At 53.1% G+C, this 23,241-nt stretch overlaps 8 protein-coding genes and 1 non-coding gene across 9 annotated transcripts; 5 read left to right on the top strand and 4 right to left on the bottom strand.

The window, feature by feature from the left end:
- Positions 1-84: 84 nt before the first annotated feature.
- Positions 85-2,889, top strand: BO66DRAFT_419331 (alpha/beta-hydrolase; the record flags this gene model as incomplete). Its single annotated transcript, XM_025649807.1, has 2 exons — positions 85-1,772; positions 2,214-2,889. 2 exons carry the CDS (start codon positions 85-87, stop codon positions 2,887-2,889), a joined length of 2,364 nt encoding a protein of 787 aa, XP_025505518.1.
- A 518-nt stretch (positions 2,890-3,407) lies between these two features.
- Positions 3,408-3,950, bottom strand: BO66DRAFT_370839 (uncharacterized protein). Its single transcript, XM_025645432.1, has 2 exons — positions 3,591-3,950; positions 3,408-3,540 (listed from the first exon to the last, which is right to left on the bottom strand). The coding sequence occupies exons 1-2, from the start codon at positions 3,888-3,890 to the stop codon at positions 3,460-3,462; spliced, it is 381 nt and encodes a 126-aa protein (XP_025505517.1). The 5' UTR covers positions 3,891-3,950; the 3' UTR covers positions 3,408-3,459.
- A 316-nt stretch (positions 3,951-4,266) lies between these two features.
- Positions 4,267-5,941, top strand: BO66DRAFT_447909 (uncharacterized protein; the record flags this gene model as incomplete). The annotated part of the gene is made up of 5 exons (XM_025651722.1): positions 4,267-4,683; positions 4,730-5,244; positions 5,298-5,390; positions 5,446-5,561; positions 5,610-5,941. The coding sequence occupies 5 exons, from the start codon at positions 4,267-4,269 to the stop codon at positions 5,939-5,941; spliced, it is 1,473 nt and encodes a 490-aa protein (XP_025505516.1).
- Positions 5,942-7,144: 1,203 nt separating this feature from the next.
- BO66DRAFT_370838 (putative C6 and C2H2 transcription factor RegA-like) lies at positions 7,145-10,342 on the top strand (the record flags this gene model as incomplete). The annotated part of the gene is made up of 7 exons (XM_025645431.1): positions 7,145-7,298; positions 7,349-7,403; positions 7,532-7,764; positions 7,903-8,039; positions 8,069-8,851; positions 8,904-9,211; positions 9,257-10,342. 7 exons carry the CDS (start codon positions 7,145-7,147, stop codon positions 10,284-10,286), a joined length of 2,700 nt encoding a protein of 899 aa, XP_025505515.1. The 3' UTR covers positions 10,287-10,342.
- Positions 10,343-11,482: 1,140 nt separating this feature from the next.
- Positions 11,483-12,769, bottom strand: BO66DRAFT_410148 (class I SAM-dependent methyltransferase; the record flags this gene model as incomplete). Its single annotated transcript, XM_025649221.1, has 6 exons — positions 11,483-11,692; positions 11,743-11,773; positions 11,828-12,268; positions 12,333-12,373; positions 12,452-12,556; positions 12,635-12,769. The coding sequence occupies 6 exons, from the start codon at positions 12,767-12,769 to the stop codon at positions 11,483-11,485; spliced, it is 963 nt and encodes a 320-aa protein (XP_025505514.1).
- A 1,839-nt stretch (positions 12,770-14,608) lies between these two features.
- Positions 14,609-16,542, top strand: BO66DRAFT_427630 (FAD-dependent oxidoreductase; the record flags this gene model as incomplete). Its single annotated transcript, XM_025650361.1, has 4 exons — positions 14,609-14,732; positions 14,991-15,110; positions 15,201-15,238; positions 15,307-16,542. The coding sequence occupies 4 exons, from the start codon at positions 14,609-14,611 to the stop codon at positions 16,453-16,455; spliced, it is 1,431 nt and encodes a 476-aa protein (XP_025505513.1). The 3' UTR covers positions 16,456-16,542.
- Positions 16,543-17,008: 466 nt separating this feature from the next.
- On the bottom strand, positions 17,009-19,108 carry BO66DRAFT_470135 (Zn(II)2Cys6 transcription factor). Its single transcript, XM_025652774.1, has 2 exons — positions 18,997-19,108; positions 17,009-18,880 (listed from the first exon to the last, which is right to left on the bottom strand). Exons 1-2 carry the CDS (start codon positions 19,056-19,058, stop codon positions 17,308-17,310), a joined length of 1,635 nt encoding a protein of 544 aa, XP_025505512.1. The 5' UTR covers positions 19,059-19,108; the 3' UTR covers positions 17,009-17,307.
- A 1,173-nt stretch (positions 19,109-20,281) lies between these two features.
- Positions 20,282-21,856, bottom strand: BO66DRAFT_390549 (FAD-dependent oxidoreductase; the record flags this gene model as incomplete). Its single annotated transcript, XM_025647035.1, has 1 exon — positions 20,282-21,856. Exon 1 carries the CDS (start codon positions 21,526-21,528, stop codon positions 20,284-20,286), a length of 1,245 nt encoding a protein of 414 aa, XP_025505511.1. The 5' UTR covers positions 21,529-21,856.
- Positions 21,857-22,703: 847 nt separating this feature from the next.
- Positions 22,704-22,775, top strand: BO66DRAFT_t123. Its single transcript has one exon. It is a non-coding gene; the product is annotated as a tRNA-Ala (tRNA).
- The last annotated feature ends 466 nt before the right edge of the window (positions 22,776-23,241 follow it).

Raw genomic sequence — 23,241 nt, 5'->3', positions numbered from 1 at the left:
ACCACCGAGATCAATCTGGATCACCTTCTCTTCTTTCAACGAAACAATTGCCGCATTCCGAGGCCTTTGCAAAGTGAAGACAACATGCCGAACCCTATCCGCGAAGACCTCGCCACGGTGGACGATAGTTCTTCCCCCTATGTCTTCGAGCAGAATGTCACGATTCCCCTGAAAGATCAATCTGGCCTTGTGCGCTGCAATGTTTACCGCCCCAAAGAATTGGAGAAGGCGCCCGTGCTGGTGACCTACGGCCCCTACGGAAAGGATATCCCCTATGCAGACTTCCACCCTCAGTCGTTTAGTGAAGTCAATCCAGAGCATCGCTCAGAGCACTCAGCATGGGAGACACCCGATCCCCTTTTCTGGACCCAAAATGGATACGTTGTGGTTCGAGCGGACGAGCGGGGAACTGGCCAGTCGCGCGGCAAGCTGGACACCATGTCTCGCGAGACCAGCGAGGCCTTCTTTGATGTGGTGGAGTGGGCGGCCGAGCAACCATGGTCTACAGGAAAAGTCGGCTTGCTTGGTATTAGCTACTATGCTGGAAGTCAATGGCGAGTCAGCGCCCGCCAGCCCAAGGGCTTGAGTTGCATTATTCCCTGGGAGGGTATGTCTGACTACTACCGCGACCGTTGTCGCCACGGCGGTATTCTTTCCAACAAGTTTATCAAGTTCTGGTGGGATCGTCAGGTCGTATCGAATCAATACGGACGCCCCGGTCGAGCAGCACGCAATTGGGGCCCCGATACCATCGAGGGTGATCTCCCCGAGGAGGAACTGGAGGCCAACCGTCAAGACCAGACGATCGACAATGTCAACAACCATTTCCGGGATGATGTATACTATGCTAGCAAGGAGTACACCATGACCGATATTCAGGTTCCTCTTCTCTCGGTCGCCAATTGGGGTGGTATCCTCCTGCATCTTCGCGGCAACGTCGAGGGGTACACTCAAGCCGGCAGCGAACTCAAGTACCTGCGCTTCATCACGGGCCGTCACGATCTGCCTTTCTACTACAAGGAGGAAGTGGAGGTGCAGCGGAGTTTTCTGGATGCGTTCCTGAAGGGCGAAGATCGCGCTGGTTGGGCGGACGGCACTGCTCCCAAGGTTGATGTGGTTCTCCGCAAGGGCGATGTCGGTTTCAACAACGCCGAAGCTGAGAAGCAGTACCCACGCCGACAGGAGAACGAGTGGCCTATCGCACGCACCCAGTATACTCGTTACTACCTGACTTCGAAACAGGAGCTGGTGACGGAAGCCCCCAAGGAGAGACCGACCAAGGTCACGTACCGTGCTCTAGGTAACCTCGATGAGCCACAGCTGGTGCAGTTCACAACGGCACCATTCGAGCAGGAAACGGAAATCACCGGTCACATCGTGGCCCACCTCAACGTATCAATGAGCCCAGAGCCCGGGCGTCCGACGCCCAGAGACATCGACCTATTCCTGACACTGCGTTATATCTCCCCGGAGGGCAAAGAGGTCTTCTACACCGGCACCGCAGGGGATCCGGTCCCTCTCTGCAAAGGCTGGCAGCGAGTCAGTCTGCGCAAGGTCAACGCGGAGCACCCGCGCAACCGGCCTTGGCTGCCCCATCGCGACTATTATTCCACCGATGTGCTGCCGGTGGTTCCGGGCGAGGTGTACGCGGTGGATGTGGAGGTGTGGCCGACCAACGTGGTGGTAGAGAAGGGAGGGAAGATTGTTTTTGAGGTGTCCTCGGGGGATACGCAGGGGTCCGGTCTGTTCCAGCATAATTCGCCTGTCGACCGGTCGGAGGAAAAGTTCCAGGGATTCAACCACATCAATTTCGGGCATGGGGATAACTATGTGACTTTGCCGATCATTCCTCCGAGGGAGTAGATTGTCAGACTTAGAAACATGGACTTGGGGGTGGGGATGGAAGTCGACCGACCAAACAATTGAATTGATTGATTGCTTACACACGCTTGTAACTGATGCTGAGCCCCTCACCCGATGTGGTCCCGAAACGCACCCGAGAGCGTTCCCCGCAGTATGGCCGGTAACTATGACTGGTATACTCAGTAAGTAGGATGTTAGAGAGCAAGAACGATAGACACAAACACACATATAGCTCAAGTAGTGGCACCTTCGCTCGATCCCTATACAATCTCCAATTTCCTCATACTTGTCTTGAACAGACCCAACAGCCAACCGCACAATTCCATTACTACTACTACAACCAAACCCAGCCTACCAAACCACCACCACCAACAACCCCTTTCTTTCCTTTTCAACCTCTCAAACCTCGAAAACCAAAAAACACAAGCAACAATGGCCACTACAACCGCCCCAAGCACCACGGCCCCCAAAAACATCCGCCCCCTCAACCGCTACATCACCACCCACTCCCCGACCACGGGCCAAGCGATCTTCTCGACCGCCCTGCCCGAGACCATGCCCCTCCAGCAGATCAACGACTCCGCGGGCGCCCAGTTCTCGCTCGCGTACACCACCGACACGTTCCCCGTGGACCTGACCGCCGACCGCGACATCCCCGCCTACAACCACTACCTCACCCACCCCCCCGGCATCACGATCAGCACGGGCACCGTCTGCCGGATCGTGGACATGCCGCCGCACGCGCTGAGCCCCATGCACCGCACCGTCTCGCTGGACTACGGGGTCGTGCTGGAGGGCGAGGTCGAGTTGGTGCTGGACTCCGGGGAGACGAGGCTGCTGAAGCGCGGGGATGTGGCCGTCCAGCGCGGCACGAACCACGCGTGGCGGAACGTGACCCCGGATGCTGTGGGGGCGGATGGGGGGAGGGTGGAAGGCTGGGCGCGCATGTTGTATGTGCTTGCGCCGGCGAGGGGGGAGGGGTTGCTGGAGGATGTGTCGGGGATTGAGGTCAGGGGGAGTACTTGATTCTCTTATGGGTTTTATTGGGAAGTGGAAGACGGTGTGGGAAGATTGGGGATGGGAGGGGGGGGTTGATGTTGTGGTCGAGGGGGTATAGAAGGGGGTTTGAGGGGATGGTTGCTGGTGCTGCATGTATGGTTGGTTTTGCGTATGTTGAGGATAGATGTTGTGAAAATCAAGACGTGCTTTTGCTTTGATAAATTCTTGTGTGTTGCGCATGTTGTTTTAGTATGTATATGGAATTGGGAGCTGTAGGAGAACACAGTCTGGATGTAGGTATTGCACTACATTCCAAGAGAGCTGGGTGGCTGAACTATAGAATTGATTGGATCTGGGATATAGTTATCGGTATATGCGTCGTTCTGATCACTGAAGGTTTCAAGGGCTGTTGGACGTTCCAGGTGAGTTCTGGTCTCGGAGGAGCACCTATATGGCTATTCACACTAGACGAGCTCAACTGGATGACAGAGCTTGTTTTGAATGAACTGCATTGTATTGCTCTGTGACAAAAAATAGTATAACTCCCAGACTTGACATGTTTGTATCGCAGTCCTCGCATACCCCGTGAAATCAACGCTACCACTCTCCTCCGATCTCGTAGTGAAAGATCTTGTCGTTGATCTTCCCCCCAGTCGCATGCCAGACTCGTGACACGACCTAACCTCATTAGCTGTGCTCGATATGCCTGTCAGTCAAATCTGACTTACCGCGTTCAGCCAAACACCGTGTAGCATGGTCTGAATGAACACAAATTCGGCTCTGTTCGCGCCCGCCTGTCGCTCACTCAGATTCAGCTCGCGGTTGACCGGACGGTAGGCAGGCACCCGGCGATGGTCGGTGGGCCAGTTGGCGGGCTGTGCGGGTGATGTCGTGCTGGACGTTGATTCTTGTGATGGTGAAGGGGTCGCCTCGCCTGAGTGATGCAGTTCATAATCCGATAGCACAGATACAGTACCAACCCGTGTGGAGGAGGTGGTTCTTATGGTGGTCGCGGAGGTCGTCGACATGGTGATGATAATTGTGTGGGGAAGGCAATGATGGGGAAACTGATTATGGTGAGATAGTTACAGAATAGCTGGAGTCAGGGTGATATGCTGGATGCTGCAGCATCAAACCTCGGCAGGCAATCGGTCGCCCCAAAGCGCATCTCTTGCCTCCTCCACATCCCGAACCCCATGCCCATCCCCCATCTTCCAGCACCTCGACTGCGGCCCATTGATCCGACTGGACCATTCATGTCCACATAGTTGAAGGGAATCAACTGCTGCTAGCTTATCTCCGAAGCTGAGGTCGGTTCGTTCCCCAGATCTTGTTTATGGCTATATCCTTACCCCGTTCTCACAAGGCCTCGTGCAAACATTGTCTCTCACATCATCGACGAAAATGGTTGCACCACAGTACTTCCCCCGGATCTTGTCCGCGGAAATCGACGGCCGCACTCAGAACATCCGATACCGTCAGAACCAATTCCACCGATTACAGTCTACCCTCGTCCAGCACGTTGACCAGATCAAGGACGCTCTGCTCACTGACTCGGGCCATGCGCCCGAGGAAGTCCGCGCCGAGATCTGTCTGGCATTGAAGGAGGTCCGTACGCACTATGCTTCGCTGGACTTGAGCAGAGACCTTGAGGAAGAGTATAGGGTTGCACATGGGAAAGATAACCGGGATGGCAAGCGTGGCGCGGGCATCGTCTACATCGTCCCGTGCACGCACACCATGTTCTTCTCTGTTGTCTCGGCGTTGAGTGCGGCGCTGGCGGCAGGGAACTGCATTATCCTGGAGGTGTGTTTACAGCTTGTTCTGACAGAAAGGGGAGAGACGACTAACCGATGATTGGGGGTAGTTGACGAAAAACACTATGGCCCTGCCTGCTCTACTGAAAAAGATCCTCCCGCCCGCGCTGGATGCAGATACCTTCGCCGTTAATGAAGATAGACCCGATGCGAGCTTTTTGAGCCGGGTGGTAGTACTCAATCAGAACGGTGATGCAGGCCAAACCTCCGGCCAAAGTATCTCTTCTCCAAGCACAGCTCGGACGGTCGCCGTAGTCGACCGCACTGCTGACGTGCCGGTGGCGGCGGAGGCGCTGGTCGCGGCGCGGTTGACCTTTGGAGGTCGCTCGCCATACTCGCCCGATGTGGTGCTCGTGCAGGAATTCGTCATGAAGGAGTTTGTGGAAGCGGTGCTTCAGCGGTCGTCGAAGTACCTGGGCGGCCAGAATGGCGAGGCGCGACAGACCGTCGCGAACCCTCGCCGCGCGAGTCCGGGAGCCTCGTTGCTCGACGCGGCGCATAAGGACGCTGGCTCGCGCGTTCTAGTTTCTGGATCCGAGTGGGGAGTTGTCGAAGTGCTGGATCGGTAGGTCTCTGAGAGGCGGTGGAAATTCAGGCTGCTTGCTAAACATTGTTCAGGAAATCTCCCCTGCTACAGAGAAAGGTCGCTGAGAAAGTGCTGATCCTACACCCGATAACCAGTCTGGATGATGCCATTGACTTTAGTACTTCGTATGTTGCATCGGTTCGTTCTGAAGCAGGAAGCAAACGAAGCTAACAGTCGCAGACGCGGAACTCTTGCTGCGACATACGCCTTTGCGGCCCCGGCGTCCGCCAAATACCTGACCCAATTCATTGACTCTTATATTTCCTGGGTCAACCATGTTCCCACTGATATGCTGAGTATGTTTATATTGAACATTTGTGCGACATAAAGTTGATGAGTTATAGTTGGGCCCGCTTATCCCACCAACCTCCCCCCCACCTCTGACACTCGCTACTCGACACTATCACTTCAGGTGCCGCGGCCACAGCTTATTACTCCGACAAGTAACGCCGCACTCACCCAGACAGTCCTGAACACCAAGAATAGCAATTGGAGTCAGGTGTGGGCGGAAAATCTGGCGCCGCTGCCTGCGATCGGCCAACGGGCCGGCAAGAAGATCGGTTTCTTCGAACAAGGCATCATCACGGGCGGAGTGATTCTTCTCTTCTCCCTGGCGGCTACGGTGTCGACGATGGGATTCTATGGCTTCTCTGCTATCAAGCGACTGCGTGCGTGAATCGTGTTTCTATTAGTTCTGTCTCTGGTTTAAATATACCATATCATCTTGCAGTATCTTTATCTTTTACACTTGTTCTTCCCGTCATTCCTCCAAACACAGATTCACATTGTTCTACTCCTTCCCAGTTGATTGATATGGAAATGATGTTGGAGGAATTGGTTCAGCGGGCGCTCTAGTATGGAGATACTTGATTGAGCTAAATCAGAGTGGGAGCTAGACTGAGGGCGCTAGTGTTGCCGAGGAGCTAGGTAGTATTATTGGTGTTCAAGGTGCCGTGCCGTATAGTAGTGAGTCCTGCTTACAATGCCAGGATGAAAATCGCCTTCCTGCCATTTCCTTAGTTCTTCGTCGCCACAGCGTCGCCAGTAGTCCAATGGCTTGGCGGTCTAGTTGAGCATCATTGGCGACCCATGTAAGAAGAAGTGTACCGGGCCTGGCTTCGTGTTTGTTGCTGTGATGAACCATCAAAAAGCAGAATAGCAACTACGCTTCGGTACCAGACGGAGCTGGTCTGTGGAGTGTCTTTTGCCCGTTCTTGGATGATTGTATCGCGCGATCAAAGCGCAGTCCAAGAGGCTGAGTGGAGATGGTCTGGTGGATAGCGTATGTCGCCGCCGCCGCCAGGGCAGGCTGTGGCCGGGATGTGCCTCCACATCCCGAAGCGAGGTGTTCAGCGTCAGCATTTTTCTCCCCGAGAGCACTAATCAGCCAGCACCGGTCAATGCTTTGGGTTTAAGAGCTGAGATCGTCGTCGCTTACCTCTTGGTCTGTTTCTCGTGCATTCGGAACTTTTCAGGTCGATTGTATCGGCTGGTTTCGGTTCGACTGGGTTGGTTCAGATCTACTGTGCAATACAGACAGGCAGAATGAGAGATTAATTCTCGCTGAGTCATGTGTCGAAGATGGGTCAATGGGCCAATCGACCGTGCAATCGACCACCTGTGGTCAACAAGTTCTAAACAGGCTAGAAACCATAGCAAGTAGTTCGAGGAAGTGTACGAGCACGAATTAGTAAGGCAGCCGAGTTCTACGGAGTCGAGTGGGTCCTTTTCCCCGCAATGCACTTGACCCGGCCTGTTCCTTCCCCGGATCCTGAACCACCCAACCTTGAAACATTTTCCCTTCCCCCTCCCACTGTACGCTCATCATCCCCTTCACTCTCCCCTCCACCACACACACCATCATGTCAAATTCTCAACAATGTTAGAGGAACCACCTACTGAAATTGCCCCATCTACCTCCGTGCAATCTCCCTCAAGGTCAGCCCAAAAAGCCCGCGACGGCTATTTTCAATGTGGTTTCTGCAAGAAACACTATAACCGTGCCGACCATTTAATCCGCCATGTTCGGTCGCGTAAGTCCTTGTTATTCGAGCTCGCACGAAGAAGACTAACTGCTCTGTAGATACCCGAGAGAAGCCCTATGTGTGTCACATTTGCAACAAAGGCTTCGCTAGACCGTACGTCGCCCTCTTTCCTTTTGTCGCAAACTCATGAACTCCGTGAGCTTCCAGTGATCGAGAAGCTCGCCGGCCCAAAGCGGACTCAATTTTTCTTAATGGGTCGCTACATTACTGACCTCATCTAGGGATCTCATGAAACGTCACGCCGCAGGTCATGATCAACCCCGCGACGGCAAGAGAAAACGGCCGCCAGTCTTCGCCAAGAGTGGCCGTGTCTCCCAAGCTTGTCGAGCATGCGCAACGTCAAAGCTCAAGTGTGACGAGGAGAAGCCTTGCCGACGGTGCCGAGACAAGAAGCTGGAGTGTGACTGGCAGGAGGCAAATCCCGGCGAGATGTCTCCCGGTTCATCATCGCAAGGTCTGTCGTTGCTCTGCTATGCACTGGATCTGCAGCAGCCAGGCACCCCGGCTGAACTCCCACCAGCATACGATGAGCCTGACGAGACGGAAATGTGCCTCGAAACCCCTCAGACACAAGGCATCTTTCCCTCGCCAGCACCCATCATGAATGAGTTGCCGCCACCCATCGACCCTACGTTCGCCACGCCGGATTTCCCAGTCAGTAATTTCCTGCCTCAGGCACCCGATTCGGCTCCGCTGGAGGATCCACTGACCACCAGCTACGATGGTACCGTGACCCATCTCGCTTAACTGGGTGTCAGCTGACGGACTGCCTGCTAGCAATTTCTCCCAGCCTGGACCACGAAAGTGGTATCTTTAGCATCGATGGAACCTTTTTCCCGGAATTCATCCCCGATTCTCTGATCACCTCTCTCTCACGTCCGGATCTGGATCCATTGTTGAACCACACCCAAGAGTATGCTTATGGGGTCTTCGACCAAAACATACCATTCAACTTCGATCTCACCGAAATAGACTTTGGACTTCTCGAATACTTCAACTCCCAAGGGATCACACATCATGCACCCCCCGCTCCTGAGGCACCCAATGACCGGGTGGATGTGGAGAGTGGGATTGCGCTGGGCGCTGAAGCTTATAAGCGTTCCTCACTGTCCGCGTGGAAGCCTGCGCAGAGCGACAATGCATTCGCACACCAAGGCGATCTTGCTATCCCCGGGACTATCGACAGCCCCGATACAAGTCTTCGATCCGAACGGAGAGTTCTTTCCGAACGACTGTCGGCAGGGAGCCGCGATCTGATTTTCGGAATGGTGCTGCAGGCCAGCCAGAAAGCCAATCCGCTTCGAATCATGAAGTCGTTTCCGAGCACAGAGCTTTTGGACGGACTGATACAGGATTACTTTGCATATCAGAGCCGGCAGGTCGATTCCTACATACACGGCCCAACATTCCGGATCAATGAACAAAGCTCCGACACCCTTACCGCCATCGCCGCCGCGGAAGCAACAAGGTCCACTATTCCAACTATCCGCAAATTGGGCTACGCACTACTGGAGATCGTGCGACTGCAGATTTCAGATAAGGTATGCTTGAGGTAACGAAAATGTCCCCGGAGGTAGACGTTGACCTAGGTAGTACGAAACTGATAACCGGACGACTCGTGATCTGCGAGCTTCTCAAACATTCGCCTTGGTCCTAGATATTGGACTCTGGAGCGGAAACGGTCGAAGGACAGAGATTGCGGAAAGTTTCCAACAGCCTCTACTTACGGTTCGTTCGCAATATGCTGAGGCGCTGTTCGAAGCTAACACTTCCCAGATGCTCAGAAGAGCCCTAAGACTTCGACGATCTGTGTATACAGTAATCGTCCCTAGTCTCGCAGATACTCCAGAGGAACTTGAACAAAAGTGGCGGGATTGGGCGGAGCTGGAGTCATTCAAGCGGTAGGTCTTGTGAATCGCTTTTCAAAGACTCTGCTGACAGCTTAGACTGGTACACCATCTCTTTCTACATGACGCTCAAGCCGCGCTGATGCTGAATGTCAACCCTCTCGTCTCGTATGCGGAGCTGGAACTTCCCCTTCCTTCTATCCGGTCCTTGTGGGAAGCGAAGTCGTCAACGGAGTGGAGGGATGCTTACCTGGCCTCCGGTTTGACTGGCCGGGAGCGACTGCCATCACTGGTCGATGCTATGAGAGACATGTCCCGCTTGCAGACACGTGTTGATTCACAATTGGCTGGGTTCGTCGTTTTGCACGGCTTAGCAGCGATGGTCACTGAGTATCACCGCTTCAGTTTCATCTCCAAGGGAAGCTCCAAGCACTGGAATGGGCTAGTAATCAGCTCTCGGCACCAGGAGCTATCACAGGCCCTGCAGCACTTCCGTATGGTCTGTTACGAATGGTCTGAGTTTCCTGGACCTGAGGTGTTCCTAGTCCACGAAGTGATCTCCATGTTCTTGTATATGTCTCTCGAAGAACTTCAGCTCTTTGCTGGCAAGGAAGACAAAAGAGAGGCTCGTCGGGTGTACCACAGTGCCCTCGAATGGATCGAGAGCAGCGACTCGCGGCGCGCCGTGTGGCACGCGGGTCAAGTTATTCGCGCTGCTAAAGCCATGGCACCCGGATCACTCACTGGGTTTCTGGCCGTTGGGGTGTACTACGCGAGTCTGGCCTTCTGGTCCTACAGTGTAGTCTCCAAAGCCAAGAGCGTGAAGTCGACCGGGCAGGCCGGTGGCAGCCGATCGCTGGGCCTGAATCCCCGGAACAACCAATTTCCCACCACGTATCTCGACGGGGAAGAGACGACGGAGGTGCAGAAATTCATTTCGCTGGGATGTGGATCGCCGGCTTTACAGGGGCCACAGGGACCTGCATTTGTATCCGATCCGAGACAGACAATGGATGTGGCGCAGGGGCTTCTGCGGGCGGATGCCTCAAACGAAGCACTTCCTCCACTGGTCCAGGGGCTCTGTCAGTTGATGGGTGATTTGGGTAAAGCGGCCAAGTCTACGCAATAAGTGAGAATTGTATCATGTCCCCTGTGTGTGGATCACTGTAAGATTTGGAGTATAATACCAGGACATAACTAAGTTAATTGCAACGAGCCTCAATGAGGACCCTGTACGGCACATTTCCCGCCTGTTGTAACATCACACACATCATGGATCAGGGTTCATGGTTCCGAATACGTGATGAGCTTGCAAACCCGAAAGCTTCACGCGAAGAGTCTACTAGAGAATGAAGTAGCAATGTAGACAGTTAGGCTTGAACCCTCGATTGGATAATACCCGGCGAGACTGGGACTCATCAAACATAGGAGAGTAGAGAGAGGGTCAGAGTTGTAATAAGATATAACACTAGTTTTGGCAGCCAGTTAGCGCTGAGATCCTTGAGAGATTCAATGAGTTGCAGATCAATATTGAAATCTCTCTGGCAAGGTTACAGATAACCCCTATCTCATCTTTACTTACATCATATCATGACTTATCGTTTACACATTTCAAAACAGGCATTCATAGTTTTCGAGACATTTTAACCTCATTTTCTTTATGAAAATCTAAGTTAATCCTCCGGAAAAAATGTTATAAACTATTTGCAACCTTCACCTCCGAGGGAGGCCCTTTTCTCCACTATGGACTGGGGGTATAGAGCTACAGGAGAGTCCGTACACTACATACGATATATGCCGCGATGGCTGTTGACGGCGGGAGGATGGACAGCTGGGACTAGGAGTTTCCCGGCCGCGGGTTTTGTATTTGGCAGTTTTGCGAGGCATCGAGGAAGACAAGGCCGCCTCGGTTCTTCTTCCTAAGGTGGTACATGACTAGTACCTTATGTATCGCTTTGGTCAAATCGAGCATTCGAATGAAAGGTGACGGACGCTTCGGGGACATTAGGGCCACAGCTACCGACCACCAGCAACGGGACTGATAGATTACTTTCTACACTCGATAAGAGCCTACGTTAGTGCTGATACCAATGTATCCAAGGGTTCCGACACCGTTGCAAACAGGCCAGTTCAATCCACGACATCGATAAGGTACAACCCTGCAAAGCCGATCCGTACATACACATCCACATGTCTGTCATAACAGAAGAAAATCGCTCGAAGGAATAAAACTTGGGTATAACGCTTGCACTGAAAGGGATATAAGTTGACCGAAGGGTCTGGGACGATGCAATGCAGGAGATAGAGAAGCAAAAAGAAAGATTCCTAGAAAGAGGGATTGGTTGTTGAAGCGGGTTTACGAGCGTACACGACTGACACCGGGAGGTAGGCATGTGTTTCGAAGTCGCGGAGGGACTGGCGCATTTGCGCGAGGAAGACTTGCGCGCGCTCGTAAGACCATTCCAGGGTCGTTGTGAGGAGACGGAGCATGAAACCTTCAACCCCAGCGTGGAGGCGCAGTTGGTTCCAGCGGCCCTGACAAGAGGTGAGCAAATTTCCGAGGATGTAAGGCTTGTATTACTCACTAATTCGTGTAACTTGGTATCGGAACTCCACCTGGGATAATTATCAGCATAGGGTTTTACTTTTGTGAAGGGATGTCAAACATACGCATTCATGGGCCATTGGAAGCGTCTCTCCACCACATCGACAAATCCAGCCTGCCGCAGTCGCGTCGCGCTTTCGGCCCAGATGTTGAACGTCTTGCCTGACATGTTCCCCGAGTTGAGTACGGTCTGTCCCCACACGCGGTAGAAATGGTCCTCCGGTACGGTATCGTCGTCCGCGATCGGCTCGACCGAGTGCTCGACGACTTCTATATACCCGCCGGGTTTGAGGCAACGCCAGCATTGCTGGAAGAATTCGTCCCAGTCAGGAATGCATCCGAACAGCTCGCGCACGTGAATGAAATCGAAATGATTAGGGTCGTAGGTCCACGGAAGGGTCACGTCGTCAATCTCGAAGACACAATTCGGTGGGACGAACAGCGGCTGGATCGGAGAAAGGTCCACGCCCGTCACTTTGGCGCTGGGGTATTCATCCGCCATATCTCTGTTTAGGATGAGCTCGTCGTCAGTCACTGCCTCCTACAGAGCTTTTGGGTCGCATAACACACATTGCCCAAATGCCGGTTCCCGTTCCCACGTCGAGGATTTCCTGTGCAGGTAATCGGTCAGACAATGTTCTGTTGTTATACACAAGAAAAAAAGTGACTCAGGTAACGACAGACAGTACCTGCGGATTGCATATGGGAGCCATGTGGAGCTTCCCATCGAGGGTCAGAAAGTACATATGATGGGCCAAGTCTTGTTGTTCGTTCGCAATGTCATCGTTCGGGCCCTGTCACTCGCACCCGCAATCGGTCAGTCAGTCCGCAACGGGGCGCAATCGGATCACTCTGAAGTCGGACCAGCCTACCCAGTATGCGCCATCGCGAAAGGAGTGGTACCGACGCCCGTACTCGAATCGGTAGTCGGTGATATAGGTGGACAGGGTGACGGTGTCGTCTCCGATCAGGGAATCCTCGCCATAAGCCGAATCATCGTCCTCCATTTCTTCGTCAGTCGCATGGCCCGACAGGTCGGAGGAAGGGTTATGGCGTTGAGTATCATCGGGCAGAAAAGGGTGTGTTGATGCACGTCCATCCTCTTCCTCACATGGGGGGGTCATGGCGGCGATCGGGAAGGAGTCTAGCAGATCGGATTGCGGAGATCGACTCCGTCCGGGGGAAGGAGGCGGTCCACGGATAGTTGAATTTATAGATATTTGAAACCGGTAATCATACGAAGAGTATTCCAATCGGCAAGAAAGGAATGACTACTTTGACAACGCAGAGGGATAGTTCGAGTCCACGAGGGAGGGGATACCTTGCGCAAATGACAAGGGGAGGGAGGAGGTGACAAGCAAGTTGAGGCTTGGGGGGGGGGGGTGGATTCTGGGTTAGAAGGGATCAAGGAAAGGAAAGAGAAGAAAGAGGCATGAGATTAGAAACGGATCATCTGGTGCTGCCACCATTGCTTCCCCACACTAGGAGAACAATGTGTAAAGGTAAGAATTAAATTAGATTTGGAGGAGGGAATTGGAGTTGGTGGAAGAAGAAGAAGATCGGAAGGAAGAGAGAAGCCGCAGTTGGTGCATGACTAGTTAGTTAGTTAGTTGCTATCCGGACTTAGTAAGGATAGGATGGATGATTTGCAGTGATTGCAGTGCTTGCAGTGCTTGAGTGCCCATGAAGGCTGAAGGCCAGATGCTTCAGGCTTTTGCTGAAAATCACATGATGCAAAGGAGGGGCGGTGAGTCCACTTTCGAGTGTGTGATTGGGTGGTGGGTGCATGATTGAGTTTCCTGGACGGTTTCCAGGGATGAGAGAGTCTAGGTCAATTGGGAAGGTGCTATTCACTGTGGTGGATGTAGATGTACGGAGACAGTACGGAGTACATACAGCGTTGAGTACAGCGCCAGCTCACTGAAAAGGAGTTGGATGAGAATTGAGAGGGTACTCCGTAGTAGCCTGAACTTGCAGGCTAACCTCCCTCCCCATCTGTTCTACTCCTACTCCGTACCTACACCCGCCTTCTCCTCCCTCCCAAGAAAAGACAACTCATTCCCCTTTATGCTCCTTCAACCACTCCCTGACAAGGATGACCCCATTTATCAATATTCAACCTAACTTTATATCCCACTAAAGTAATCAGCTACCCCCAAACCAGGTTAGTGGTCCCCCCCCCCCCCCCCAACGTCCCCCCCATTAGTTAGTGGAAGTTAGTGCTGACTAGCCTGAAGAATTGAATTCCCAACTTGCCCAAATTTGACCTTCTCCGACCGGGATTCCTGATTTTCTCGCACCGCGCCATCGACTCGGGTCAGGGTGATGGATGAACGAACCATCATCAATGATGATAAATGATTAATGATAGTGGTGATGTGCATATTTCCACATCCCCCCCCCCTATCTTAGTCCCCTAGTAGTCTGTCCCGCACTTCTGACCCGGCACATGTCTTGGATTTGCCGTGGAACCTAAAATGGCTCCATTCTGAACCCACTTTTCGTTCCAACCGGTTGGTCAACGGCCTTCTTTTGAAGTTCTGAAGAAGTTCTGGTACAATTTCACCCGGTTCCCACGTTTCACTGCAAGCTTTAAACCATTTCGACACAAGTGTTTCCCCCCTCAATCCATCTCGCTCCCAATTTATGGCCTGCATCTGCAGCCATCCCGTGTCATCCCGATTCCTTGTGCATCGTCCGATGGTGCAATGAGAGATGCGGGGGTGAGTCCGAGGGTCAGACACTCGAGCATCGCCAAAAAGCATGGCAGCCCACCGCGATGACGTTCCCGCTTATCAGTGGTCCAGACGGAGAACGAGAGAATCGATGCCAAAATTTCCTGAACCATGAATCAGCTGGACGCTCGGACGCTCGTATTAGGGAAGGCCTTCCCTCCTTCATGGCGGAGAGTCCATCAGAGCCGCTCCGCGCCCATGGCGCTCCTAGCTGCATTCAGTAATCTGATTGAAGGTACTCCTTCACTGGATAATATGTCTTCCCTTGTATCAGGCAGGAGTCCTTTCCTGTTCTCCACCAGAGACGGGAACCCGGGCCCATGGCTGACGAATGGCTGCTGCACCGGGAGATCGATTGCTGCAATAACAGCTGGACAATGCCCTTCTCCTTGGGTCGCTTCTCAAACTTTGCATCTGCCTATCGAGAATTAAAAGTTGGCGCCTCTCGCTGCCCTTCTTATTTCCGCTAGCCTACGTGTGCACATTGTCTCAGACTACTTCCCTTTGAGCATGGGTATAGTGCAATGGCTCCGGACGCTCTTAGGGGCTAAGCCCGGGGAGGCGACCACGTCCGAGCCAAAGCTCACTACTACGGTCTTGATCGTCGGTGCAGGTAAGGCTACCTCAACAGCTTGACCTCAGGCCAACATACCGCAATTGAATCGGCCAATCTAGCAATGGGAGCTAATCCTCTCACTCTCAGGGTCGACTGGACTTGCCCTGGCACAAGGTTTGAAAAAGGTACCAACCCTGCTTTACAACATACCTGCAAACCCACCAAGCCGGGCTGAAGCTAAACATGTCTTCAGGCTCATATACCTTGCGTCTTGTTGGAGAGACAGTCTAGCATCGGCTCTCACCCTAGAGATTGGAATATGGGTTTGCATTGGGGCGCTGAGTCCTTGAAAAGTCTCATCCCGGACGAGCTGTGGAAGCAGATACAGTCCGTGCAGGTAGACCCAAGCATCTCTCCAAGCAAGAGTGATGCGCTCAATTTTATCAATGGATCGACAGGGGAGAACATGGCCTCTATTCCCGCTCCATTCTTCAACCGACTGCGTCGCCGTAAACTACGGGAATTGTTGGCAACCGGCCTGGACGTTCGATACGATAAGCGGGTCCAGGGAATCAACTTCTCCAAGGATGGTCAATATGCCACCGTGCGACTAACCGATGAAACATCCCTCACAGCGAAGATTGTTATAGGAGCCGATGGAGCTCGGTCGACTATCCGTCAATTAATGCTCCCACAGACAGGGCAAATTCGTCCGCTTCCCTACTGTGCGACCTTCGTACAAGCACGCTTTAGCGCGGAGCGGGCTCGCTTCTTGCGGCAATTCCATCCTCTGTACCTAGCAGGAATCAATCCAGCCGGACAGTTTGCCTTCTTCGGAATGCATGAGGTGGAAGATCCCGATCGACCTGAATCATGGACATTCTTCTTCTACATATCGTGGCAGTCAACCTATCAGGAGCAGGAGAGGACAGCTGACTGGTCTAACGCTCAAAGATTGACGCAAGTTAAGGAGTTCGCCAGGCAATTTGCGGACCCTTGGAAGAGCGCTTTCCAATGGTTGGATGATGACCACGAAGTATGGTACATGGGCTTAACGGATTTCGATCCGGGCGCTCAGGACCATCGCTGGGATAATCACGGTGGACGAGTCACACTTGCTGGCGATGCCGCACATGCGATGACGTATCAGCGCGGCCAAGGCTTGAACCACTCCATCACAGATGCAGCCTACCTGGTTGAAGCCATTCAACGATTTGTATCAGGAGTAGAGCCCCAATCTACTGCAGTCACGGAATACGAAGACGAGATGATTGCTCGAGCTGGCGGTGAAGTCAGGCTGAGCACCCTGAATACGGAGTTGGTTCATGACTGGGAGAACGTCCTGCAATCGCCAGTGTTAACTTCGGGAATGAAGAAACATTCGTCCCAGGGCCTGTTATAGGCACCTAAAACGTGCCACCCTTTGCGGAATTGGGCAGTGGTCAATACAAGTTCTTCAAAAAGTCCTTCTCGTACACACTTCCTTGATTTGGAAGCCTGCCACTTTAATTGCCAAGCCGTGGCTCTCGACAGCTCGCAATGCTAGACAGATCTGCTCAGGTTCTTCGAAGTGATTTTTCAGCAGACAAAATCTTGTTTCATGGTGCCAGGAATCGCTGTAATTTTGACTTGAGTATTGAAGAGTTTCTGTAAGACGGCTCCGCCCAACCTCAATTTCTTGCAGCGGTGAGGACCTGGAAAAGTGCAGCACAAACTAATGCAAGCTCAGGCCACAGTACTTTCGGGTGCCCAATCTGCGCCTCCCACACCAGCACCACCTCACTACATTAGTGCATTAGTGCCTGTAGCGTGGCTGTCATTGTCTGAACCGCTGTGCATAAATCTAGGCAAAGGAGGGGTGGTAAGGAAGGGGAGCTGGTGCCAAAAACAACATTGATCCGGATTCAAATTCCAAGCTCATAATGGAAAATAGCATTTGAAGATCTAAGACAACTCGTCAACAATTTTTGCGAACCTGTACACCAGCCAAGCTACCGTCAATGACCCCCGGACTCGATCATCCTCGCGATTCATGAGTCTGCATCGAAGCAGAGATCAGAATTCGAGTAGGTCAGGAATGAGACCTGTTACCTAAGGCTAAACTTGTATCGATGCTTGTGAGGATCTACTTAGCTAGCACAAGACATTTGCCGTCCTATCACTCAGTGAAGTGTCCAACTGTGGTATCATCATGCGTCACTCGACTTGTTCTGTTTAAGCATATTCTAACACCATCGTCTTGCTGGTACCACTTCTATGCCCCAGCACTTTTGACAATCCCAAGTGATCGCAAACATGACCATTGACTGGCAGATTGTATGAACGGTAGAGCATCAAAGAGAGCGGGACTCTTTTCGAGGCTTAGCCACTGTTCGTGCTCAGCACCAAACATCCTGTACCCTATACGTACAAAGGTCTGCCCATCTGTGGCGGGGACGAACATCAAACCGGCAGGCAATGCACGGGACGTCGCGATCATCTCTCGTCTCAATTTTCTCAAGGCGATCTTGAGACCTTCCTCGAGTATATCAGCGACTAAAGCAGTGTTTGCGAATCCCTCTACATGCTGCCATACCCTCATCAGAGCTATTGCCCTTACCCGAACGGAATAATTTGGGGTTCTTGCTGCTGCATTGTACAACGCTGGAACGATGGGGCTGTCCAAAGTGATGATTGGATGCTCCCGAAGCTTCTGAATCGCAGACTCGGTCAGAGAAACCAGATCCTCGCTTTCCTGGGCAAGTTCAGGGGACAATGGTGTGTTTCTGCTCAGAAGAGAAGTCTTGAGTGCGAAGTTCAAGGCGAAGCAGTTTACTGTGGTCATGTCTGTCTCGCGCTGTTCTTTCTCACTCAACTGGCTATATGACTGACGCGTCAGCCAGTCTAATCGGCTCAGGAATCGGCTCATGGAAGAGAGGAGAAAGAGCTGTTCTTGATGCAACATGGCATAGTCAGCCATGATCTCGGCCTCTGACAGTTTCCAGCTGCGTGCCGCGAAAGGCCATCCAGTGTTCAAGAGTGGGTCGCAAACTCGTCTTGCATCCTGCAAACGCTGAAACGTGCCCAGGTAGTCCTCATACGGGTGTTCGGATACCAGGTCATTGTCAACATGGAAGTGCACGCCTGTCCCGTAGAAGACGGATTGCGCCTGGAGCTGCAGGAAGGTCTCCACTATGCATGAATCCACGGGTGAAATAAATTCACCCGAGATCTTTCTTCGTATGTTCAGCTTCTGCAAAACCTGCAGACCGCCCTGGACATGTGCACATGCGTTGTCATAGTTACCGCAGAGCATCTCGCAGGCGATGAATAACAAACAGCAGACTAACACCACCTCCTGAAATTGAGGATCCTGCGAAAAGTGTCGTTTGTTCAAGAGGGAGATCGAGCGTCCCGCCTGCTCCAGTCCAAACCAGTACCAGATGCTCTGCAGCTTCTGGCCTGGTCGCAAAACCTTGTCCTTGTCTTGAGCATTATTGATAGCCCCCAAGGCGATGGCAGCATGATATACAGCCGGTTCTGTGTAACTCAAGCGGAGGATAAGACGGTGCCAGAGCGACGAATCATAGAACCCAACCATGTTCTGCACGGATTGATGCTGGAAGAAAGACAGACATCGACCCTCGTCCGAGGTCACGGCCCACTGCAGCCCGAATGCTACCTGAGTGAGTGCAGGGTGTGCTACAGCTACCGTCCGTTTCAATTGTTTGGATTGAGGACCACACGCTCGGGGAAGCCGGTGGGCTTCGTACCCATCGCAGGTACGACCTGTGGACACGCAGTTGGTGCAGGCATCGGGCGCTTCATCACATTTGATGCGACGCAACCTGCCGAGAAGCGTTGAGTGAGTATGATTTTTGATTTTTGGGTTTTATGCATCTGTCTTTCGTGGTGGTGGTGGTGGTGATGGTTGTTTTACTCTAGGCCGGGTATGGATACGTACCGGCAGGTGCGACATCCGGTGGAGGATCGTTTTCTGTGTGGCTTGCGTTTGGAAAGTAACATGGTGAGGCAGTGGGACTAGACAGGATTTTTTGGATCGGTTGAGGGAGGGGTTACGCTTGGATTTAAAATCCACGGAGTCAGGAATTGGGGTGAATCTTTGCGCCAAGTGTCCGAAATGAGCGGCCAATAACTACCTGGTAGACTAGGGTCGGTTTTTGGGGGGGACTAAAAATCCCTCCCCCCCGTCGTTGTCTCGCCTCGCCTGTCTCGCGTACTCTGAGGCTGTGAAGCTTTACCTGAACGGGTCTGACCCTATCTGATCGCTCGCTGGCCCACCGTCACCTCCACTGCTGAGATGTCATAATCTTAACTTTGGCCATGTGGAATATGCTGCCACGCTTCCAGAATACGAAGTATATCTTTCGCCCCGTAAGCTTACTTGCAGTTCATTCAAATTCGTCAAATTCGTCAAGTTCGTCAAATTCGTCAAGTTCGTCAAGTTCGTCAAGTTCGTCAACCCATGCGCGTTCAGGGATGACGGGGTGGCCCCGAGGGTGGTGTCAGGCAGCCGCAAGGGTCTGGCTAGGTTAAGTTAGGTTAGTTAACTAGTCAACTAGTGATAAGTTATTATTAACCCACCCCAATCAAACAGACTCACTGCTAAATGAGTGCTAACTAACTCTTGCTAACCCCGCCTGCGTTATCTGAGCAGTGAGCAGCGAGCAGCGAGCACTGAGCACCAATTCGTTATTCACGCTAAGAGCCGCTAAAAGCCCGCTAAGCGTATGCCGATCCGATGAGGCAAATCCTTCTCACCAACCGAATATCTACTCCTCCCTTCTATTCTATGTGCCGTCCTCTACCCTTGCGGGCGAGTTTCATCCTGGGATGTCTTGGGTTTGCCCTAATTTGACACGTTCAACTATCACATGCTTTGAGGGCATCTACTCAGACACCTGCATGGGTCCGAATAATCATTCTTCGAGTTAAGCAGAGTTCAGCCCTGGATTGATTTCTTCATTACGAGAGCCACATGGTCTTCCTTCAAGGTTAATCTTCTTGGCCTGCTGGGTTTGGCTGTGGGGGCTGTGAACGTGAAAGTGATTGTGAAGGTGAACGTGACTCGGAGTCAAGCCACGGAGTGGAATTGCCAAATAGGGAAGGTCGGGAGTGTTCCGTCCGCCGTTGAAATCGACTCGACTAAAACTGCAGCCCAATTCCCCAGGTGGGCTCCGAGGGCCTCCTTCCCCCCCCCCCATCTTCCATCTCTCCATTTCCTCTTTCCTCACACAACTTGCAGCTCCCGCAAGTTCATTGTCTCCTCCTCGGCCCGCTGCAGATAGTCTTTTTTCAACAGCATGCCCAACACAGGGGTGTAATCAAAGATCAGGTCCCGCATCTTGGCCAAAGGCCAGGGCAAGCGGTGAAACATGGATCCCGAGAAGCGGGCGAATTCCATGTGATGGTTCGCGTAATTCACGCGCTGCTGCTCATAGAGCTCAAATCCAGCGGCGACGGCTCGGGGATCGCGCAGGTCGACCCCGTCGAGGGCGCGGGCGAGGTAGTAGCCATCCTCGATCGCCATCCCCATCCCATATGCGGCATACGGTGAGACCGGGTGCACCGCATCGCCCACGCCGACCACTCTCCCAGCCGACCATTTCTGCAAGGATGGCCGATTATAGGCCTCCCACCGGTAGACCTGGGAGTTGAAATCGGTCGCCTCGAGGAGTCGCGGCATCGGCTGTGCCCAGTTCTGGAGAATCGCGGTCAGATGCGTGCGAGGGTCTGCCGGCGCCGGCTTGCCCTCGTAGGAGGGCTCGACCACCCACCACTCGAAGCCGGGTCGTCTGCCCTCACGCATCATGGGAAAGAAGCTGGCCTGGTACTGCCAGTCGTGGGAGATCACCCCGTGGTGGGCCGGGATCCCGGGGATCTGATCGCACCACGCAAGCCAGACCCGGATGCCCGTGTGGAAGAGCCCGGGCTCGCCAAAGGCCTGCCGCGACACCGTCGACCGAATGCCGTCCGCCGCGACCAAGATGTCGGCCATCATGGTGCTGCCATTCTTGAACCGGATCTGCACGCCGGAGTCTTCATCTTCACTCGCCTCCTGCTTCTCCTCATATCCGGTTACCTCATGATCCGTGTAGATCACGCCTTCCGGGACCAGTTCCAGCATCTTCCCGAAGATGGTCGACCGTAACACTCCGTACTGCCAGCCCTGGATGCCCATGCGTCGCTCGACCTCGGCGTTGAAGGGCAGCTGGACCCGTTCCTTGCCCCATTTGTTGGCGAAGGTCGTCCGCGTGTATGACCCGAAATTGTCCGAGGTCAGCCCGTAGGCGCGGAGGATGGCGAGCACGGGGATGGAGAGCAGCACCGCGCCGCCGATGGCCTGGCACGTGCGCTGTTTTTCGAAGATGCGCACATCGTACCCCCGTTGGAGAAAGGCTAGCCCCGTGGAGATGGCTCCGGGGCCTCCGCCGGCGATGGCCACTCGTTTTCCGGGGCGCCAAGGCGGGGACATCTTTGAGGAAGCTGGGACTAAGAGGGAATCAGCAAGGAGTGACTGGATATGGGAGCGACAAATTATAGTTTTTTTGATGGAGCTTGCTTATTTATATAGCATATCTGTTGTTCTATGGTTGGTACTGGAGTAGGGAGGGTGACCGGTTACTCAGCGGAGGTTCTGGTGAGGGGATCGGCAGGGATTCTCGGGCTTTGGGATCGCCTCCAGCCTCCGTGCAGTCACCACCACCTATTGCGGATCTGACCCTTGTTGCGATTCACTTCTAGCCTGTAAGTTGTCCAGGTAGCAGCCTACAGTGTGGGATGTCCTGCAGGGGTACTGACTCGTGGCTCTAGTCGTCTTCACCTCGTTCTGGGGTTATTTACTTGTTGCCCCGCACGGTAGACTGCCAAAGCCATGACCCGTTTCATGCGCCGAGAGCCCTAAGCGAGGTCCATCTTCACGAGGCCTTCGGAAGGATTTACCCCCACTTACCGCTTGATTTGACCAACGGTCAGGGTCAGTGGACTAAGTTAGTTATACTTTGAGCGGCCTGGCTCCGGCCTTCTGCTGTGGGGGCTTTCTCGTCTGCGTCTGCCCTGGGGATCTCTGGACCCTGCCAAGGAAGGCAATAAGCACCTTCTCTATAATCCGACTTCTTCCAGATTCCGCAAAATCCAGTGGGTGTGCGTGTCAGTCGCTGATGATGGGTTCCTCGACACGAGCAGACAAGCGACCCAAGTCCCGGAGATTGAGTCTGATCCTGTCGCAGGGCTGTCGATGGTCGTTAAACGGGCGTACCATAGAAGCTACTACTCACGGATCAGTCATGAGCGAGAGTGCTGTCTCGAGGTGCTCCAATAAACCATGACGGCTGCATCATACCCTCAGGATGAAGTGAACAACATGCCTTCTGTCCGTTTCCCAGTCTATGTGTTTGTGTTTGTGGCAGCATGGTAAAGTGTTCGATACTCTCCAGACCGAGACACCCACACCATTGAACGCAGACTCACCGCTCAGAGGGCAAGGCTATTGCTTTGACGTGCACATATGGATCACCGGGCCTTGGGGCTGTAAAGGTCTGGGTGGAGTGGGCATGTAATCAGACCAGGCATTCCGCTGGGCTGCACAGCGACTGCTTATCGCTGCATTTGATACATAGAACCACAAATGTGTCACAATTAACATCAACAGGGGCTGTGGTTTAGTGGTATAATATTCCCTTAGCATGGGAGAGGTCCGGGGTTCGATTCCCCGCAGCTCCATTTTTTGTTGGATTTTGATCGCGTCTTTGCATGAGTTGCGGGTGGTGAGGAAGATTGCTTGGCAGGTTATAGTAGTCTGCGACGGCCGGTGTCAGTAGCACGGCTGCTTTTCTTTTGTCCAGGAAGAGTTGGTTGAATAAGGCGACGCTACATGGTGGCACTGATATACTCAACTGTACTCTCACCCTTTCTGTCAGCGTCTGCATGGACCAACTCGGAAGACGGCATGCCACGCCGGTGAGATGTAGTTTAAACCGACAGATGGAATCTGCACGAATGAACCAATCAGCAAGCTCGCGCCTGTAGTTGATACCAAGCCAGTCTACCTAGATTGAGCTTACGGCGATCTCTGGTGGTTTCAGGCCAGCCGTACCGAGCACAAAGAACCCGGTGATGCTACTCTATCAGAACAGCTTGACCAACCTCGCTTGTGAATAAATCTCATTCCCCATACCCAATTTCATCA

The sequence above is a fragment of the Aspergillus aculeatinus genome (assembly GCF_003184765.1).
Source record: "Aspergillus aculeatinus CBS 121060 unplaced genomic scaffold BO66scaffold_15, whole genome shotgun sequence".
NCBI classification, from domain to species: Eukaryota; Fungi; Ascomycota; class Eurotiomycetes; order Eurotiales; family Aspergillaceae; genus Aspergillus; species Aspergillus aculeatinus.
This window is presented reverse-complemented; position numbering and strand designations above follow the sequence as displayed.

Bases quoted from the DNA above. Each gene is read 5' to 3' on its own strand.
- BO66DRAFT_470135 (XM_025652774.1), bottom strand. From the start codon at position 19,058: ATGTTACTTTCCAAACGCAAGCCACACAGAAAACGATCCTCCACCGGA. The intron at 18,881-18,996 runs GTACGTATCCAT...GCTTCTCGGCAG, and splicing joins ACCGGATGTCGCACCTGCCG to GTTGCGTCGCATCAAATGTG.
- BO66DRAFT_370839 (XM_025645432.1), bottom strand. From the start codon at position 3,890: ATGTCGACGACCTCCGCGACCACCATAAGAACCACCTCCTCCACACGG. The intron at 3,541-3,590 runs GTAAGTCAGATT...TAATGAGGTTAG, and splicing joins ACGGTGTTTGGCTGAACGCG to GTCGTGTCACGAGTCTGGCA.